This window comes from Equus quagga, chromosome 14 (genome assembly GCF_021613505.1).
Source record: "Equus quagga isolate Etosha38 chromosome 14, UCLA_HA_Equagga_1.0, whole genome shotgun sequence".
Lineage (NCBI taxonomy): Eukaryota > Metazoa > Chordata > Mammalia > Perissodactyla > Equidae > Equus > Equus quagga.
In genome coordinates this window covers 21,873,430-21,894,982 of record NC_060280.1, presented here as the reverse complement: position 1 = coordinate 21,894,982, position 21,553 = coordinate 21,873,430, and the positions used below count along the sequence as shown (strand labels likewise).

The 21,553-nt window shown below is 35.1% G+C and overlaps 1 protein-coding gene across 5 annotated transcripts; it reads right to left on the bottom strand.

Annotated features, from left to right (window-relative positions):
- Positions 1 to 889: 889 nt before the first annotated feature.
- On the bottom strand, positions 890 to 21,452 carry ZNF214 (zinc finger protein 214). 5 transcript variants are annotated; one of them, XM_046684556.1, is made up of 5 exons: positions 21,213 to 21,452; positions 20,789 to 20,847; positions 20,085 to 20,173; positions 9,073 to 9,234; positions 890 to 7,617 (listed from the first exon to the last, which is right to left on the bottom strand). In XM_046684556.1, exons 2-5 carry the CDS (start codon positions 20,803 to 20,805, stop codon positions 5,924 to 5,926), a joined length of 1,962 nt encoding a protein of 653 aa, XP_046540512.1. In that variant the 5' UTR covers positions 20,806 to 20,847; positions 21,213 to 21,452; the 3' UTR covers positions 890 to 5,923. The 5 variants fall into 5 exon arrangements, with proteins under 5 accessions (XP_046540512.1, XP_046540513.1, XP_046540515.1 ...); XM_046684557.1 differs by having other exon boundaries at positions 21,355 to 21,452; XM_046684559.1 differs by lacking the exon at positions 9,073 to 9,234.
- Positions 21,453 to 21,553: the final 101 nt, after the last annotated feature.

The following is a 21,553-nucleotide window of genomic DNA, read 5'->3' as shown; positions in this document are numbered from 1 at the left end:
TTTCTTAGTAAATATGTTTTCAAAATTTTCTCTGGTGAGCACACTAAAAAAGAGAAAAATAAAACCAATGGTTAAAAAGGGAAACTGCCTCCTACTATCAAAACTCATTGACCCCACCTAGTTGCCTTTACTAAATGGTCTTGTGACCTCCATTCTTGTTCATTATCTTCCCCTCAACTCTACAACATGTCCAGTCTCTGTACTGTTGTTAGTCATCTTTCCAAAATGATAGTGTTGCTCTTTCATTTAAGATTCTGCAATATATCTTCATGACCAACAGAAATTTCTTAGCTTGGCACAGGTATCCTGACCTCTCCTTTCACTTTTACACTTTGTTTTCCAACAATGCCAAGCTACTTGTAGCTGACTGTATACATCATGTAATTTCATTATTCCATTTCTTTGAACAAGTATATCTTCTGCCTGTCTTTCGTTTTTTGGGTTTTTTGTTTGTTTATTTTTGGTGAGAAAAATTGGCCCTAAGCTAACATCTGTGCCAATCTTCCTCTATTTTTTGTATGTGGGTCGCTGCCATAGGATGGCTTGATGAGTGGTGTAAGTTCCTGCCTGGGATCAAAACCCATGAACCCTGGGCCACCGAAGCAGAGCACATGAACTTAACCACCACACCACCAGGCCAGCCCCTTCTGCCTCCTTCTTTTAACCCAATAATTGAATACAGAAATTATAAAACTTACCTAAAATAAGAGAAAACCATATATAATGGCATTTATGGCAGTTCAATCCATGACATAAAAATGAAGACAGTCTAAATCCATGATAATTAAGTATTATGGTACACACAACACATTGGAATATCATGTAACCATTTACATTTCAAATAAGTTGTATGTAAAAAAGAGATTTTTATTTTTTATGAAAACAGACACTAATAAAAATATAAAAATATGGGAAAGCATGAAGAACATAAAGATAACCATAAACCATCCTATCAAAGAGACCCACTAATAACATTTTTGTATATATCCAATATTTTCCCCGTGGAAATATCCATATAAATATATATAGAATCTTACCCCATATACAGTTCTATATCTTGTACTTTTCACTTAACACCATTAGTATACTCTTAGCATTAAAATATTCTTGGAAAATATGTCTTAATGACTGCATACATTACATCATATAGATGTATCATAATTTATTTGACCTTTCCCATTTTTGTGGAGAGGGCAGCATAAAACAATCCTGCAATAAATATCTTGACATTTATCTTTGGGAGTTTCTAACATAGTTCAGAATGCTTGGCCCAAACCCACCACTTTCTGGGGAAAGCTATTTGAATATCAGTCTTTAACAATCAAGTTATATCTCTTATCACCCCATGCTGGGGCATGTCTGAAAAGACCAAAGTGAGCATCTGATACGAAGCTAGCCAATTCATAGCCTTACCAGTAGTCTATGGTTTGGCCTGGCCTCAAAGGTTTGTCCAGAGGTAGTAATTATAAGTTAAACCAATCATCTTCCCCAACTCAGAAATCTGAACAGAGACCCAGAAGGAAGTTACAAGTCAATGGTGTGCAACAGAATTGAAAAAACATATATTCAGGGATGCGGTGGCAATTACATAGAGTGAGTAAACAGGAGGTCAACCTGTAGAGAGAAGAGAGGATACCCAAAGAGAAACAGAAATAAGTTCTGGAAAGCGTAGCCTCATTTTCTAATGTCTTTCTAGAGCAAGTTTCCATTTTGAAGCTTCTGTCCTTAGATTTTTTGTGTGTGAGATTTTAAAACAATGTTATATAACTCTACTTTTTATATGAAATAACTTAAACGGATCTCTGTTCTTTTCAAATACAAGTTCCCTAACAGTGTGTAACTCCTTTTCCATAGGATATATGCCTAGATATGAAATCACTGTAGGAAAGAGTATCAAGAATTTTAAGGCTTATGATTGGCCAAATAGCTTTTCCAGAAAGTCTAACAATTTACCCTCAACGTACATACTGTATAAGTATCCGTCACTCCATACTCTCACTGAAAACAGCTATTATAATTTTTGTTAATAAAAGCAGCATTTCATTGCTTTAATCTATTGATGTCCTTTGCCATTTTTTTTTTACTAGGTGTCCATCTTACTAATTTATAAAAGTTCATAAGTGTCATCATCATGGCAAATATTTTTCCTATTGTTGTCTGACTTCCATATGTTCTTAACCTACAGTTTAAAAATTTTATGTGGTCAAGTTCCTAGGTATTTTTTCTGAGTTCTTCCATTTCATTTAACTCTCAAAAAATGCACGTGTGCATGTTTTCAACCATACAAAAACCCACTTTGGTGAATTTTAAACATTTTATGTTTAAAGTAGTAGAACTTCCTTTAAAAAAAAAAAAGGACATCCAATGCTAATCTTGAATATGAATCAGATAAAAAGGGGGTTAAATTTGTGGGTTTTCATGAAACCATATAGGTAGGTTCATGGAACACAGCTTGAAAACTTGTGCTTTAATCATTATATATTAGATCAATATATATATGATGTAGGTCATGGGATGAAAGCCTAATTTTATTTTTCACCAGAGTTAAATAATTTTCTCAGCACCATTTACTCAATACTCTTCTCCTATTAATAGATGTTTATCATAAGTAAAGTATATGAGGATATGTACTACATGTGTTATATATACATATGTAATCCATACACTGGTCTATTTTTAAGCTATTCAGTGACTGAGTATTCTGAACATTTTTTCAAATGTACAATCAAGTCTCCATTATTTTCACTTCACTATATTATTTATTATATGTAAAGGCAATCTCATTATCTTTCTTATAATTATCTTTGCTCTTCTCCAATGTCTATTTATCTTAAGAGACTTTAGAATCTTTTTTTTTTTTCATTTCAAATCTCATTGGGATTTTCATGAGATTTGAAATGCTAAATCTATAAATTAATTTAGGAACATTCCCTCTAAAACAATTATATGACTTCTCCATTCAAGTGCTTTTTTATTTTCCTCAAATGTTTTCTTTTCATTATTTTCATTCTATGGTTTTATTTATTCCTTTTAAAGAAATTTTAGTAGTATTACAAACTATATGTTTTTCACCCATTATATTTTCTGGTTATTGCAAGAGTTTAGGAAACTATTGGTTTTTGTATTTTTTACACACCTTAATGGGTTTAATTAGTTCATTTTTTAAATTAACTTTTAAAAACATACTGTAAGCACCCCTTTGTCTGCCTAATAAACCTTCACCTATTCTTTATATCAATAAAATCAATATCATTTTGCTTTAATATTTTCATTTGTAATAGCACATAAGTAAAATTTTAACCCAGTCAAGCGTTTTCAAAATTTTTTAATGGGAGAGTTAACCTATTTTGATAAATTTGTTTCTCTCTCAGCTTGATCCATGCTCTCTAATTTTTTAGGTCATTTTCTTGTTTTGTTTTGTTTCTGTCTTTTGCAACAGGGACTAATATTCTTTGCTTTTATCTTCTCCTCCGTCCTGAAATGTGTATGTGCATTTTTTTGGTTTTATTAGTTGCAATTTCTAACCTTGTAAAAAAAAAATCTTAGACCTTTATTTCTTGAATTGTTAAAGTAAAGAAGAAAATGTAATGAGTCCCTGCTATTTAAGATAAAAAACGTAGCGCTTTCTTTTGCTGTCCTTCCACCACAGGGTTGCTGAATTTAGCAATTAAAAACACAGGATGCCTAGTTAAATTTGAATTTCATATAAACAATTTCTTAGTACAAGTCCCATGCAATATTTAGGTCATACTTACAGTAAAAAATTATTCACTGTATATCTGAAATTGAAACTTAACTGGGGGTCCTGCATTTTATCTGACAACCCTACTCTCCCACCCAGACTTTTATATATAATCTGCTTTTATACTCAGCATTTGTATATGAAATATTTTCCTGCACAAGTATTTAAAATTTTTGAAGTTTGGTAAACAAATTAACAATTATCCAGACTTAACTTTATGTTTAACTGATTTGAGTGTTCATCACCAGTCCTTTATACCATGACTTCCACATTGTTGAGCTCTCTTTAAGAAAAAAGGAATGTGTATGGTTAAGTTTCCTTGTCTATCTAATTTGTTACCTGCACATTAGACAATTTAGTTGATAAACAAAGAAAAAAACTCTAGGTGATAACAGATTTTTTAATCTCACAATTCTAAAGGTGGTGTTCCATTGCCTTTTGACATTTACTGCTGGCAGAGGTCTTTATCCATCCTCCCTTTTTGGTTTTGTAGATGACCAGAATTTTTCTTTCTGCACGCTTTCAATTGTTCTTTTTTTCCTAAGCAGTTTCTAAGCATGGTTTTTAACTGGTTTTGCCTAAAATCTAGCGAGCATATACTTTTAGCTCAAGAAGAACTTCTTAATTTCTTTGATCACTGATTCTATTCCAAATGTTCTTTTATCTTCCTTAGAAACACCTTTAATTCTTACATTGGATCTCCATTCTCTGCACTTCGCATCCATCTTTTCTCTCATTGTTTCCATCTCATTATCCTTTTCTTACACATTTAAGATCTCAAGTTTCTTCATTACAGTGTTTGATATTCTGCAGTGCCAATTCTGCTTCTTATTGCCTTTTACTTTGATACTGCATTTTAAATTCCCCTGTACTCCTTCTTCATTATATCTATTTTTCTTTTTATCTTAAAAGCTCTTCTCTACTTATGTATTTCTACTCTACTTTTATTGATTTCAGGTTTTCTGTCATGCTACTGAGGACACCAGTTTTTCAGAAAATTTCTTTACGAGACCGAAATAGCTAATTTTCAGGCCATAGGATTAAGTCTACAAGATAATATTCCTTTCTTTGGTATTGCAATTCCCTGTTATTTCCCTGAACAGGTCAACTTAATTTATTTTCTCTTGGGAAGTGATATCTAGATGTTCATATATCAATAGTTAGGACTTATGTATCCCCATTGAGTCCACTGTTTATATAATGACCAAATTCTCCTATAAAATTAGCTTGAGAGTTTATTTTTGCACATAGTTCTGAGTTCAATTCCATTTCTAGAAGATGTTTATTACCATTCTACTCTTCTGAGATTAAATCCAATTCTACTGCTTGGATCTCTAATGCTGAACTGATAGAGTATCTTCAGTTTCCAGCATTCACTTCTATCAGCTTTTGTCTACATCTTTCACAACTTACTCAGAGAAACTACATCTTGTATCTCCTGTTACTTGATGTCTGAACCTAGGAATAAATGTGGAAAACTGGGGAGGGGAAATGGGTGAGAGTGCATCATGGTAACCTCAGAGAGCAGCACCTCTGCAACAAAAGGATGGTTCTGGAGTTTCCTGGTTAACAGAGATAGCATTCCTAAAATATTCTATCTCAGATAAAGGGTCATACCATGTTTTCCTATCTTTTGTCATAAACAATTGAATTCTACTGGCCCTATAGTTAATTCTTCCACATTTAAGCAATAGGCTGTCTACCAGTTTGAGCTTCAGGTTTTGCGTGTTTTCATTTTTTTCTGTGGCCTCCTAGGGACTTTACAGGGGAGTCAAGATGCTGTTCCATAGATAGCTAGCAAATTTCAATTCAAACCAAAATGTGAGTAAGTGTTTTGAAGTCAGTGAAAATACAAAGTTGAACACAGAGTATGATTTCATGCACATGAAAATGCACAGAAAAAGAGGATGAAACAGGATGGAGATTTTTGTCCTTGAATTCTTAAATATATTTTACAATGACCAAGTATACTATTTATAGTAGAAGAAAATATACTTTAATTTTAAAGATAAAGGAATCTTCCTAAGGATCCTCTTGAAGCAAATGATTCTTAATGGGAGTTAGGGGAAACTATAAATGTTGCTTGGGATTACTTGGGTTATTTACAGAATTTTCTTCCAAGCAGCATTTATTGGGCTTAAGGTTAAGCTTTGATTAAAGCTGTTAACTAAATGAACAGAATTATATGGTTTCTCTTCTGTGATTATTGTGAAGATGTGAATTCTGATCAAATCTCTTATAATACTCATGGCATTTATGAGGTTTCTCTCCTATGTGGACTCTTTGATGAATTCGAAGAGCTGAACTATGACTGAAACCCTTACCACACTTAGCACATTGATAAGGCTTCTCCCCTGTGTGAACCCTCTGATGAATGTGAAGATTAGAGCTGTGACTAAAGCCCTTTCCACAATCATCACATTTATAGGGTTTTTCTCCTGTATGGACTCTCTGATGAATGAGAAGATGTGAACGCTGACTGAATCCCTTGCCACACTGTTCACATTTATAGGGTTTCTCTCCAGTATGTACTCTTTGATGAGTGTGAAGCTTTGAACTCTTGCTGAAGCCCTTCCCACACTCATGACAAGTATAGGGTTTCTCCCCTGTATGGACCCTCTGATGAATGCGAAGATCTGAGCTGTGACTAAAGTCCTTACCACAGTCGTCACACTTATAAGGCTTCTCTCCGGTATGCACTCTCTGATGAATTTGAAGATTTGAGCGCTGGGTAAAACCCTTACCACAGTCATCACATTTATAGGACTTCTCTCCTGTGTGGACTAACTGATGAATTCGAAGATTTGAGCTCTGACTGAAGCCCTTACCACATTCATCACACTTATATGGTTTCTCTCCTGTGTGGACTCTCTGATGAACATGAAGTACTGAACTCCGACTAAAACTCTTACCACACTGATCGCACTTAAAAGGCTTTTCTCCTATGTGAAGTCTCTGGTGAATGTGAAGTAATGAATTTCTACGGAGGTCCTTATCACACTGAAATTTATAGCGTTTCTCTTCCGTATGGACTCTTTGATGATTGTGAAGACTAGAGATCTGACTGAAGCTCTTACCACACACATTACATATATAAGGAATCTCTCCTGTGTGGACTCTCTGATAAAAGTGAACACCTAAACTCTGACTAAAGTTACTGTCAACTTCATCACATCCATACAGCTTCTTAGCTATGTGGATTCTTGGATGTCTGTATAGGTCTGATCTCTGAGAGAAGCATGCTGTACTAATGGAGCACTGATAGAACTTTTCTGCAAGTTGATTTCTCTTGTGGAGAACACACTGTGAATTCCAATAATAAATTTCTTTACATTTATTACATCCACAGTATTTCTCTTCCATAGAGTCTTTCAGTAGGTCATTTTGGCAGATCTCCCCAATGTACTCTGGAAGGGCTTCTTCAACTGGTACGTAAGAATGCTGAACTATAAGCTTCTGTTCTTTTTCCATGGAGAAATTATTCCTGCATATGCCAAGATGGGATTTGCTTCCTTGAAAACCATGTGAATCACTCACATAGATTTCTCTACCATAGTCTTGAGTGTGCTTTGTTTCTAAGGACTGCCAAGGTATAAACTTTGTATATTTTAAGTTCCTGGGACTTTTACCTCCAAAAGTCACTTCATAGTTCCCATACCCTGGTACTTGTGTGCAGAGTATTAACCATTCTTGATAGTGGGAAAGGTCTTGCTGCTTTAGGTCTTCAGAAACTATTTCTTGAACGGTTTCCACATAGTTTTGATTCTCATGTATCTGAGTGTTGGCATTCCTCCAGCCTTGCCAGCAGGAAAGATTTTCATGTTCTAAATATCTGAATCTTTCTTCCTGGGGTTTGTAGCTCTCCTTCCAGTTTTCTAGGAGAATAAGCAGATAATCCAGTGGTGAGATGTAGGCTGTGTTTAAAAATTTCCAAGTATCTCAATCAATGACCTCCAGAATTATAGGAATATATGTGTAGGTGGAAGTGTGAAAGGTTTATGACTTAGGCTGCTCCATATTGGGGTCTGAAATTCATTTGTTTATTCATATATGTATTCTTTCACTCACTTATTCATTCATTCCACAAACATATTTTGAGCATCTACTACTCACCCAGTACTGTTAGAAATAAAAGGGTAAGGCTGACTACTCCACAGAAATAGTCTTAAAGACTGAGATTTAATTAGCTTACTTTATTTGAGGCATTAGTATAAGAAATAAAATACTGTTTCTATTTTTCTGTTCTAAAATAGTGAGGTAGATTGTGTGCAAAAAACAGCTGTATTGACTCTCTACTTTATCTACATCTTTGTGTGTTCCCCTTAACAATGACTTTAGGCTTGGCTATACAATTTGCTTTGGTTGCTGAGACAATAGCAAAAATGATACAAGCAGAGATTTGAAAAGTGCTTGTGCTTGGGGCTTGCCCTCTCTCTTGCTGGTTTTGAAAATCCTGTGACCTTCACCATGTAAACGAGCTTGTGCTAGCCTGCTTGAGGAAGGACATATGGGCAACACATCCCCATGATCTCTACTGATACTGACCAACTACCCGACATGTGAGTCAGGCTGTCCAGTCTCATCTTAGACTATCCAGCCTCAACCAAGTCACTCCATGACAAAAGATCCATCAAACAAATTAGAATCATGAAAAACAATAGTGTTTGTCTTAAGTCACTAAGTTTGGGGTAGTCTGTTACACAGCAAAAGCTACCTCATACAAATAGTATGAAGAGAAAACAAATTTAGGACCACACAAAACTGATTATGTGTGGAGATCTGAGCTTTGAATGTAATCCAGAAAAGAAGTAAGAATAATAATCACAAATATCTATCAATTACATAGCCTAGGGGTCTTGGAAAATGTCTTGCTTTGTTTATCTTCTATTTGTCATCTGATTTAAGACCCTCCCTTTTTTTTTTTTTAAAGATTGGCACCTCAGCTAACATCTGTTGCCAATCCTTTTTTTTCTTCTTCTTCTTCTTCTTCTTCTTCTTCTTCTTCTTCTTCTTCTTCTCCCAAGAGCCCTCTGGTACACAGTTGTATATTCTAGTTGTAAGTGCTTCTGGTTGTGCTATGAGGGATGCCACCTCAGTATGGCCTGACGAGTGGTGCCATGTCTGTGCCTGGGATCCCAAACAGTGAAACCCTGGGCCACCAAAGTGGAGCGCACGAACTCAACCACTTGGCCATGGGGCCGACCCCAACACCCATTTTTGAGAATATTTCTTCCACCTCAATATAACACCCAGATAAAGAACCAAAATACTCAACAAAACTGGTTCCAGAAGAAACTAACTCTGTTCCCTAAAAGCTGGGGTAACTTTACCTACTGACAGGACATTTGTGTAGTTCTCCCACATGACCTCTCTGTAGAGCTTTTTTTGAGAAGAATCCAGGAATCTCCATTCCTCCCAAGTAAAAATAACAGTTATATCTTCAAATGTTACTGCCATCTGGTCAAAGAATAGGCTTTCCAGGAAGAATAAATCTAAGTGAGAAGATGGACAAAGAAAAAGACATTCAGTAGGTAAAATAAGTGGCAAACCACACAGAAAAAGAAAGAACTTCAATAATGAAGAAAAACAAGAAAGGTAAGAAGGGACATAATAATAGTAGTCAAATGGCTAAGTAATGTATCCAATTGAACCCCATCACCATAAGAAACATTTATATAGCATTTGTCTGCTAACCACTGGGCTAAGTTCTTCACGTGTATTTCAAATAATCCTCAAAGCAATCCTATATTGTAGATACTATTATTATCCCTATTTTACAAATTAGTAAACATGGTTGAAAAAGTTTAATTAAATTCCCAAGATCATGGACCTAGAAAGTAGCACAGCTAGGACCCAGGTCTGCATATTTCCAACCAGAACCATTTGCTAAATATAACAATATTGCTTAATGTTGCTTATATTATTGCATCATGATTGATCATTTTAGACATTATCAATTTATTTCCTATTATGAGATGAGGAATTAGACCCCACCCCCTTATACCTCCACTCATCATTCTCATACAGTATTATCATTATTTTTAATTAAATCAATAGTAGTGCTTATATAATTTTGAATACGATTATATACAGTTTTCTTGGGAGGATTACCTGTTTTATTTTTATTTAATAAATAAAATGTCCCCAAATTCTTATTTATTTTGAAAGGCTCTATATAATCTATTTTATCGAGTGTCTCATTCCCCCTTCCCCTTTTATTTTGGAAATGTTCATCTTCCTGCTCCAATCTGGGCTGGCTACTCTTTAGTGCTCCATTTTCAAGATCATATGATTCTTCCTCTTTTGTGATTTCTCCATTAATTGGGAGGTACACACTCAAAATAGTTCAATCAAGCCTATGAATGTTAAGCCCACGGCCAATGAAAAAGGCAAAGGTAAGAAAAAGGTAAGGTTTTCTCCAAGACACACATTTAGTTTAAAGGAGAATCTCCAAGCATGGTTACTAGGAAGAATTCTCAGGAACCATTTGAATCACTATATCCCTGAAGTCTATTATCCCTCACATGTGGCTGGGTATAGAATTCTAGAGTGAAAAGAATTTTTCTCAGAATTCCTTCAGTATATAAACCTTCAGTGTTGCTGCTAAGACTGATTTTTTTTATTTTTAAGCTCTAATTCCTTTGTAAGCAACTTTTTCTTTCCTCTCTGGAAATATTTTAGGATCCTCTTTTTTGCCTGGCCCTCTGCTTCAAATAGTATGGATGCATCCTCAGCCTCTCTGAAGTTCACAGGGCTCATCAGTTCCTTTCTTGTCTGCATTCCTGTCAAGCATTCTAGGATGTAATGTCTTTAGCCCTATGTGGCTCTTACCACTAATCCTCTGTTGCCTTACAAGTTTTTGCTGAAATTTCTCATTTGCTGATGGCTCTTCACTTCATCATTGCAAGTTCATAAATTTTTTAGTTTTATTATCATCATGCAATTTTAGAAAGGAAAAGAGATAAATGCATGTATTCAAATGGTCTAAAAATATTTCTCTTAGTGGAAAGACCAGATCACAGTTAGTTATGTGATACTCATTTTATTTCTTTGATGACACATTTTCAATTCTAAAGTTCAATTAAAAATGTTCAGTAAATACTAAGAATAAAGGAAATAGATACTTTTAAGAAGTTTACAATAAAATGGAAGAAAACTAGAATATCATCATCACCATATTATAGTCAGAGCAGCAGCTAAATATCATTGAGCAGTTATGTAAACAGGGCAACGTTATCTCATTTACTATCATAACAATCTTATAAAGTATTATTATCAACACCAAAGGAATGAGGAAACTAACATTTAACAAGATTAAGTAACTTGTAAAAGGACATGTGGTTACAAAATAGTGGTTTTTAAACCCAGGCCTACCTACTAAGTCAAAGTGGGAGAAGTTAAAAGCAACTTGGTGACGGACTGTAAATCAAGATTTCCACATACAGCCAGACTGTGTTAATGTAGAAAGGCAAAAGGAAGATGTACTGAAATGTTTAAGGATTCAAAATATACCATGCAGGTACTATTTTCCAAATAATCTACATTAAAATCCATGCCTCAACAAAGAAACAATCAGAAGTAAGAACTCAAGAATGAGAAAATTCAGTGCTGTTTATTTTTAACTGTTTATAAACTAAATGTTAAAAACTTTAAAGATAATAAGTTTACTTTAACACATACAAATGAATATATAAATAAAATAAGAAAACTGGGATGCTCAGAAGCCAAGACTACAGGACTGAAAACTGGTGTCAGTATGGAAAATAAATGAACTCACTGGTCCATCATTTTGTAAAAAGTACAGAAAAATAAAGATCAGTCTGTCGTTATTGGCTTTGGTTGTTATTTTAACAAAGATTTAAGAATTCCTTTTAAAAACATACACTAGAGATTAAGACTCTAGTTTCTTGGACTCAAAATAAGTTCATAAAAATTTTAGATAATACTGAAGTAATAAGCAAAAATTGAAAGCCTACCTTCCCCAAAGAACTTGAGAAATTAATCACTGTAGTTTTCACTGTGTCCCTTTCTGACCTTTTTTCATGCATATATACAAACATACATGCATACCCCACTGATGTTATTTCTTAACAATGTAATTCTGCAGTTTGCTTTTCTCACATAGTGTACACAGTGAACTCACATAGTGTACATCTTCCCATTTCAGTACACATAGACCTATCTTATTTGTGGTGGTTTTAAAATATATCCACAAATTATTTGATACTCTTCCCTTCAAGAGGTGGTGCCTAATTCTTTGAATATGGCCCGGACTTACGGACTCAATTCTGATGGATAGATAAAAAAGCAGAAGGGGAAGTAATGGTGTGCAACTTTCGAGACTAGCTCATAAAAGGCACTGCAGCTTCCTCTTTGCTCTTTTTCTTGGATCAATGACTCTCAGAGAAGCTACCTGCCATGTGGTAAGAATACTTAGGCAGCCTGTGGAGAGGCCCATGTGGTGAGGCACTGAGGCCTTCTGTCCTCAGTGAGAAATGGGGCATCCTGCCAACAGCCATGTGAGTGACCCGTCTTAGAAGCCCCAGTGAAGCCTTCTGATGATTGCAGTCCTGCTGATAGCTTGACTGCAACCTCATGGGAGGCCCTAAGCCAGACCACACAGCTATGCTGCTCCCAGATTCCTGACCCTTAGAAACTGAGTGAGATAAAAAATGTTTATGTTAAGCTGCTAACTGTAATTTATTAGGTGACAATAGATAATTAACATATTACTGCTTATAAAAGTTGCGTAGCATTTCACCTTGCGATGTTCCAAGATTTAACTGTTCCCATATTGATGGACATTAAGATTATTTCCAATTTCCTGGCTCTATCACAATACAGAAGTAAACAATTCTCTTAAATATATCATTGAACACTCACTTGTAATACTATTTCTAAAAGATAAATTTCCAGAAGTAAAATTGCCAGTGTGTACATTTCAGTTTACTAAAAGACACTATAAAACTTCCCTTGAAAATATTTTTTTAAATATTGTAAATATTTCCCCCACTAGAAAAATTAAAAGCAGGACACCTACATTCAAAATTAGTACGTATAATAAATCTATAGAGAAAAAAAGAGAATTATATAAAGAATAAATTAAGGTGACAAGTAAACCTATTAATAGAGAAAAGGATACTAAAACAGTTTTAAAATACAGAGGCATACTGTTTAGAAGAGACGCACCCCAAACTACTGAATTCTGAAAGATTAAAAATGAAAAGATAAGCTAAGCTATAACAGAAAAAATGTAGACAAAAAATAAACTACGTTTTACAATATTAATATTAGAAAAGGTCAAATCAAAGGCAGAAGTATTACACTAGACTAGCAGAGTAATTTTATGAGAAATGAAATAACAGCCCCTTGTGTACCACCAACCAGAACTGATTAAGCCTCTCATAGATGCTTCAAGATTTTGTATCATTAACAATTGAGCTTGGAAAATTTGAAACATTCACAAGAGTAAAGAGGAAGGGATAATGAGGTCCCATATAACCACTCAATAATATCAACATTTTGCCAATCTTGTTTCAATTCTCTACCTCTCCCGTTATTGTTTTTATTATTATTGGCTGTAGTATTTTAAAGCACATCTCAAGTATAAGGTCATTTCACATATAATTATTTCAGGAATATTTCAATATATGTCTTTCATTAACTGATAGAGACTTTAAAAAAACCTAATTGCCTAACAAAATTAATAATACTTATTTAAAATTATCTAAAACTCACTTCAAATTTAATTTTTCTGATTGATTTAAAAATATTTTTTACAACTGAATTGTCTGGATCAGGATCCAAAAAAGGCCCATAACTTATATTTGGTTAGTGTATGTTTCTTAAATCTCTCTTGATCTGTAACAGTCTCCCCCTCTTTTTTTTTTTAATTTATCATGCCACTGATTTGCTAAAGAAATCTGGACAATTATCCTGTAGAACATTGCTTCTTAAACTTCAATGAGCATCAAAATCACCTGGAATACTTGTTAAAACACAGTTTTCTGGACGCCAAACCCAGAGATTCTGATTCATTGGGCCCACAGTAGGACTCAAGATTCATGAATAAGAAGCCCCCATGTAATGCTGATGCTACTGGTCCATGCTTTGAATAGCACTTTTGTAGAACATCTCATATCAATGATTTGACTAATTGTTTCCTTGTGGTGTTTAACTTCTTCTTTATTCCCTTCTTGTTACTTGGTTCTTTTATTCCAGAGGACTGTGAAGACTAAGATTCATTTTTTTCTGACAAGAATACCGCTATCTACTTCCTGTTACAAACTTTAGGGTTGCTAAACTAAGCAGGGGGTTCAAGTGCTGTCAGCCCAGTCTTTCCATTCTAATGTTTCCCATAAACCTTTCACTAAAAGTTTTAGCAGTAAATGATGATCATTTCTCAGATCTGTTACTTCATCAGGCACTGCAAATTGGTTTTCTAATTCTACTATTCCTTGTGCGCACACAAGATATAATTCTTCCATAATAAAGAACTTCCCACCACAAATTTTCTGGTTATCCTGAAATGTAGTTCAAACAAAAAGGCAGGATGAATGCTTGATTATCTCCGAAACTGCCCCCTTTTAAAAATCAATTTTCGGAGTAATGACATAGGGCAAAGCATCTACCAACTATGACCAGTGAGATTTGTATTGTTTGACTTGTCAGCATTTTTCTGAAATGATTGATTTTTACATATTTTATGTCTTTCAATCAAATTGCAGTCATTTTTCTTTTAGATGTTCAAAATTCCCTTATCTTAGACCAGTGGGAGTCCTTTCAGGTTGGCTCTAGGTTCTTGTGACATGACCCTCTTTAGTTTTTAGAACATCCTACTTTCTGGAATAACAAATGTCCTAGGTTCATTCTTGTTGCATTTCTTGTACTGACCAGGATTCACCATTTCCCCAAAGAGTTTGATAATTTTCCACTTTTTTTCCTTTTGTATATAAATGAATGCCCCCAACAATATTATACAAACTTGATATCCCTTTTGTATTCCCATCCATAAACATAGTTATCTCTCCAACTATTAAAGTTTTCTTTAAGGTCCTTTTCAAGAAAGGTCTCTTAAAATCATTTTCTATGTATTTGGAATTTTGATTCCTTCTTATAATTTTGTCAGGTTTTGCTATATATAATTTGAAACACATTCTTAGCTGCATATTACTTCACGATTAATACATCTAACCTTTTTTGTGGCATTACTTCAGGTAGGCCTTTTGTAAACAGCACAGAACAAGACTTGGTTTTTTGTCTAATCTATATGTCTTAGTTTCTTAACAGGTAAGTGATATCCATGTTATTCATGCTCATTTATTGTGATTACTGATATATTTGAACTTATTTCTAAAATCTTACTTTTTATTTTTTAAATTCTTCCTTCATCCTTTCCTGTCTTATTTTAGATTGACACAGTTTTATATTTTAATTCCCTCCCATCTCTACTTTTTCTACTATGATTTTGATTTCACACATATAATTCCTATTCTTCTAATAGTTAACCTAAACACATTTTAAACATATACATTTACCTATTTTTCTAACAAATCAATTAAGAAGAGAAATAAATCCAGGAAAGGCTGCATGAGATATGATAAGGAAAAGTGGTCAAGTACCTTGGTAAAGTGTATTGTTATCATAAAACAAAACAAAAACAAACAAACAGAAAAACCTAGGAAAAAAAAAGGAAGAAGAGAGATATTTATACCTATCTTGAACTATAATTCTCGAGAATATAAACATGAGGGGGAGACTGAGAAAAGGGACATGAGAGTGTGCTAAAATAGCTGTCTTTTTAGAGAAATAACCTAGATATTAATAAGTTTAGGAAGTCAACAGGGGTAAATAAAAGCCAACATGAGTTTCAAATTAAGGGCAACTACCATAAGAAGCAGACTAGAATCCATAAAAAACAAAACAATAAAAACAGAAGATAACCTGTTCCAAAAGAAAACAAAAACTGAAGGAAAAAAAGGACACAATAAGATGATAAAAATAATATAACAGGAATTATAATAAATGTAAATGGCTTAATCTCACAGATTAAAAGACACAGACTCTTAGATTAAAAAAATAAGATTCAACATGTGCTTTAGAAGAGATAAACTAAAAAGAAAAATACATAGAAATAAAAGGATGGAAAAAGATATACCACACAAATATGAACCAAAAGAAAGCTGTAATAGCAAACTTAACCAGCTGAGATGAAATGTATGGAAAAAGATCATAAAGGACAAAAAAGTATGATTTTTATATATTAGTAAGTGAATACTAAGACAAAAACATATCCATTTAATTAAATCTCACCCACAAATAAAATCTCAAAATGTATCAAGTAACAACTATCACAAGTGCAAGGAGAAATATATATACACATTCAATTGTAAATATAGATATTAATAAACCCCTCTCAGAAAATGACAGATCAAGCAAACCAAAAATCCCAACAATATAAAGACTAAACACTACAATAAATAATCTTGAGTTCTTTTATCTGTGTGGAAGTCTACACCCCAAAACACACAAAAACACATTTTTCATGAACACAAAATACTGTTACAAGATAGACCATGTATTAATCCATACAAGAAAGATCAATAAATTCCAAAGGATCAATATAATACAGAATACATTCTCTAACTATTACTATTATTAAACTATTGATATGAAAGCACTTGCCAATGCATGTAGACAAAATTATCTGTAGAGGGTATGACTATATCTGGGAAACCCAAGCAAATCAACTGAAAATTATTAGCAATTATAAGGGAATTCAATGTCCCAGAAATTCCAATACTAGGTTTTTACCCTAGAGAAACTTACACATATATACCAAGTAAAAGAACACTTCGATTACAATTGCTGTAACAGCAAAAATCTGGAAACAATCCAAAAGGCCCAAGAACCATAGGATGATAAATCAGTAGTTTTTCATACTGTGAAACAGGACACAGCAGTGAAAACGGACTAGAGCTATATGAATCAACATGGGTGCACAGTAAAAATCTAACAATATGCTAAAGAACCCACTCATAGAAGAACATATATAGCAATTCCATTTATATAATGTTCAAAAATAGGCAAAACTAAAGAATTTTGTTCAGAGATGCAGACATAGGTAGTTAAAACTACAAAAAGACCTAGAGGAATAATAAACACAACATTCAAGACAGAAGTTACCTCTCTAAGAGAGGGATGGATGAAATTGTGGGGTCATCAAGGGACTTCTAAAAATGTTTGCTGAGACTAACCCAAAGGTATATTAAAACTTTAGTAAGGCCCCTGTAATTATAGCACCATGAGGCTGACATGGGAATAGAGAATAACAATGGGGAAAAGACTAGAAATTAGGAAACGGACACAAATATAGCAGTGAATTATAAACATGATAAAGGTGACATCAAATGTGTGGGGAAAAGATGGTTTATTTAGTTGATGCTGGGACAACTGACTAGCCATTTGGCAAAAAATTTTTAAGCTAGATTCCCTGCCTCAATTCTTATGTCTTAGTGACTAGAAAGAGTTACATCAGATATGCATTATATTTTAAATAATAACTAACATAATAGCAACCAATTATTAGTGAGTTCTATCCGTCAAGCACTGTGCTAAGTTTTTTACATGTATGATCTTATTTAACCTTCTTAACAACCCTATATAGCAGGTTCTATTTCCCCACTTCAGAGGAGATGAGTATCTGGTTAAGTAATTCAATCTAGTTCACATAACTAAGAAGCGGTAGAGGCATGAAACAAGCTTAGGCAGCGGGTCCAGAGCCTGCATTTTAACCAATATGCTATACTAATAAAAATACTGAAAGATTAATATTTTCAACATCTAAAACTTTTAAGTAACTTTTACTTCTTTTTTTCCAAAATGGAAATCCTTATAATGTTATTCAGTGGAATATTCCCAATATATGAGCTATTGTCCTTTCTTTTCCTTATCTTCATTTAGTGAAAAAGAAAAGCTAACTTCCCTTTAATTGCCCATTAAATGCACCACATGTAAAGGAACAAAATTAACTATACCTTGATACCAGTATAAGAACTGAGAAATGGGTCCATGAAACAAGACAGCTCCAAAAGTGATCAAAAGTGATCTGTGTGTACATTTGTATATGTGTGTACATGTTTGTGTGTGTGTATGTGTGTAAAGAATTTAGTAATTTGGTGTATGGAAAGGTAGCACCACAATCAATGGAGAAAGTAAATGTTACTAGAAAAATAAAATAAGTGGGAAGAAAAAAGAATGTTTAAGTTCTCCTGTCATTTCTTGCACCAAAATAAATACCAAATATGTTTCAGAGTGAAACTTTTAAAATTCTTGAAATGATGAAAAATAATTGAGGAAAATGAAAGTAACTATGTATTAGATTTAGAGATGAAGAAGAGCTTTCAAAGCACAAAACTATATAAATAAAAAGAAACAAGATTTTATGTTATGCAAATTTAAAACTTATATAAACAAAGAAGTCCTTAAAAGTAAAAGGCAAATGATAAGTAGGAGAAATACAGCATCTAACAAATGGTTTATATCTTTTACATGAAAAGAGTACCATTTATCAAATTAAAAAAAAATTCAGGTGCCGGCCCCATGGCCAAGTGGTTAAAGTTCCATGTGCTCCACTTTGGTGGCCTGGGGTTTGCAGGTTCGGATCCCAGGTGCAGACCCACTCCACTCATTAGCCATGCTGTGGAGGCATCCCACATACAAAGTGGAGGAAAATTGGCATGGCTGTTAGCTCAGGGCTAATCTTCCTCAAGCAAAAAAAAAAAGAGAGAGAGAGGAGGATTGGCAATGGATGTTAGCTCAGGGCAAATCATCCTCAGACACACACACAAAATCAGTAGGGAAAAAGATAATGTATGTCAAGAGGCATAAATTATGTATGTCAAAGGAGGAATGCAAATGACCAATAAATATATGTAAAAAGTGGTCAACCTTACTAAGAACTAGATTAAAGGGATGCAACTTAAGGCAAAACTTTAAAGATAATACTCAATGCTGGTAAAGATTAGCAAGACAGGACCTTTTATCAGATGCTTGTAGAAGTTAGTTCATGTCATATTTCTAAAAAAGTTTTTTAAAAACCTAAATCACGTTTATATTGTTTGACTCTGTTATCCTATTTACCAAAGTATATCTTGAGGAAGTAAAGAGAGATACACTTAATAAATTATCCATAAGAATATTTATTAGAAGTTGTTTATAATGGCAAAATATTGGGAATTACCTAGTTTTTCCCAATAAAAGAAAATTTAAATAAAGCAATATATATCTATAATGGAACATATATATCTGTGTACCTGGAATACAGCATATATACCTGGAATGGAATGGTATATAACTGGAATGGAACATTATATAGTCATTAAAACTCATGCTACCAACAAATACTTGGAAAAATGTTCATTATATGTTAAATGAAAAAATTATACATATAAAAGCCATTCATACATTCAAGAAATATTCACTGAGTGCTTACTACATCCCAGGGAAGTTCTATATACTGGGAAGATTCCCTGCCCTCATGGAGCCTGTTTTGTCATGATTCAAATTTTTTTATATATACTATTCTCGCTACATACATGGATCTTAGATAAATCTATGTAGGTATATTTCTACATATGTGTATATATACATATGCATACGTATTAGTGTTTATATGGATTAGTGGGTATGTATGTATATTAAGTATTAGATAAAAAACTATAGGTAAATATATCCAAACTTTAATAATGGCTGCCTCTGTTGATGTGCAGGGGATTGAATGGTGTACAAGAAAAAGATGAACAGCCCTACACAATGTGGCCTCACCTTAAACACTCATACTTATGCGCTATTGCAACTAGCCCAGTTTCCTTATTTGTCCCCTCAAATTCTGCCTGAGACGAAATGATGGTCTTCCTGTCTGGAATATCTTCCTATTCATAATGATCATTCAAATCTGAGTTCCTGTTCCTGTCTTTTAAATGCCCCTCATTCTGGCACTGTTCAACATGAGATAACTTGAGAAATTATTATTAACCTCATGGTTTATTCCCCCAACATTAAGAAAAGACATTCTTATATTTCTTTATCTCAGAGCTTCAAGAACTGTATGAATTATATAGTAGACTTGAATGACTGGCTGAATGAATGAGTAAATGCTGGGAAAAGACACTGGGAGGGAAGCAGGGTCATGCTGTAGAGGAGGCTTGGAAGCTTCCCCGGCAGGTTAGGAACATTTTTTATTCAATCTGGTCCATCCATCCCCATTGCCACTTCCACTACTCCCACTACCCATGGAGAATTGAGGGGCATTTTATAAATGAGAAAAGACAATCCTACTCACCTGGGATCAGACTATGAGGAAAATAGTGAACATTCCTTCCTCCTTTGTGCTCCTCTTTTGGAGAAGGGTGGAGTGTTGAGGAGGTTGAGCTGAGTGAGAAGAAAGGAGGAACGAAAGGCTGGGCATCACTTGAAATTCCCAACTCACTACAATCCTCACATACTAACTGGGTGGGACCTCCAAATCTCCTAGAAAGAGGTCAGAAAGAACGCAAGAACATTTCTGTTCCCTTTCAAGGACCAGATAGGGGAGTTATGAGGATTGGCACCCAGGAGCTTACTTCTCACTCTAGAAACTTCAAAGGTACAATTCTAGATTGAGCATGAAAACAGAATTCGATCTCACAGTTTAGTCCCAGGAATGCAAGTGTTCTCTATGTAATTTAATGTTCTGAGCCTCAAGGCTTTCTTAGCTTATTAACAAGAACAATAATAATAAAAATAACAGCAGGACACTTAAATAGTTTCTTTCTGAAGTATTTTTCCTATTTTGTTCAATCAGTTAAGTAGAAAGATAATTCCATTGCCTTCCCTTACTTGTCATAAAAGAAATAATGGATTTACTATCAGGGTACCTAGAGTCTTAAAGGATCCTCGATCTAGGACTCCCAGGACCTGATCATCGTCTCAACTCTGTCACCAATCACTTGTAGAACTTTGAAAAAGATCAAACTTCTAGAGCTCCCAGGGCCGCTCTTTCCTCACCTGTAAAATGGGGGCATGAGCCTTTGTCACCCTGGTCCTGCCTTGCTGATCACAGGTCCCTGGAGAAAACGATAAACAGTTAAGAACCCTCTTTCTCTGCTCTTTCTCACGGTGTCCCAAGAGTAGGACAGCTTTGGGCTCCTCCAACGCGCCACGGGCCGCCTGAGTGTCCGAATTTAGACAGACGAACGGCTCTCAGGAGCAGGATCTGCGCGTCTCAGGGCCACGGATCTGCGCGGCCTCGGCTCCTGCAGCCAAGACGCGCGCGGCCTCCTTGGTTCCGCGTCCAGACCCCCGACCCGAGCTCCGCCCCGGCACCTCCCACTCCGAGCACCCGGCCCCAGGGCCCAAGCTGCCTCTGCCCTGCTCTTTCTCCTCATTCAGCACTAACGCGGGGAGGGGAGGGCGGCCGTGAAGGACCCACCTAACTGATGTCTCCGGGACTTCTACGCCAGAGCTGCTTCTCGGCCCCTGACCCTCCCTTTGCTGCCACTCTTTCTTCGGCCACAGCTCGCCCGCCCTCGTCCGCTCCGGGCTCGGTGCTCCCAAGAGTCCGTGGCACTTACAGAGCCTCTGAAGGCGGACAGAGACCGGCCCAAACACTCCGTCTACACAAACAATAGCCTCAACCCGTATAGGCGAAACGGAAGCCCCAGGCCTCGGAGTAGACACTCGGTGCGTTTCCTTGGAGACGGGAGGGGCGGGGCGGGAAAGGAGAGCGCCGGAGAACGTGGCTCCTGATTGGCCAAAACGATGGGGGCGCAG

Excerpts from the sequence above, each read along its gene's own strand:
- ZNF214 (XM_046684556.1), bottom strand. Across the intron at positions 9,235-20,084 it reads TCCTCATAGTCTGATCCCAG|ATTTATTCTTCCTGGAAAGC; the intron begins GTGAGTAGGATT and ends CTTCTCACTTAG. Across the intron at positions 7,618-9,072 it reads CACAAATGTCCTGTCAGTAG|AAAACTGGAAGGAGAGCTAC; the intron begins GTAAAGTTACCC and ends TTATTCTCCTAG.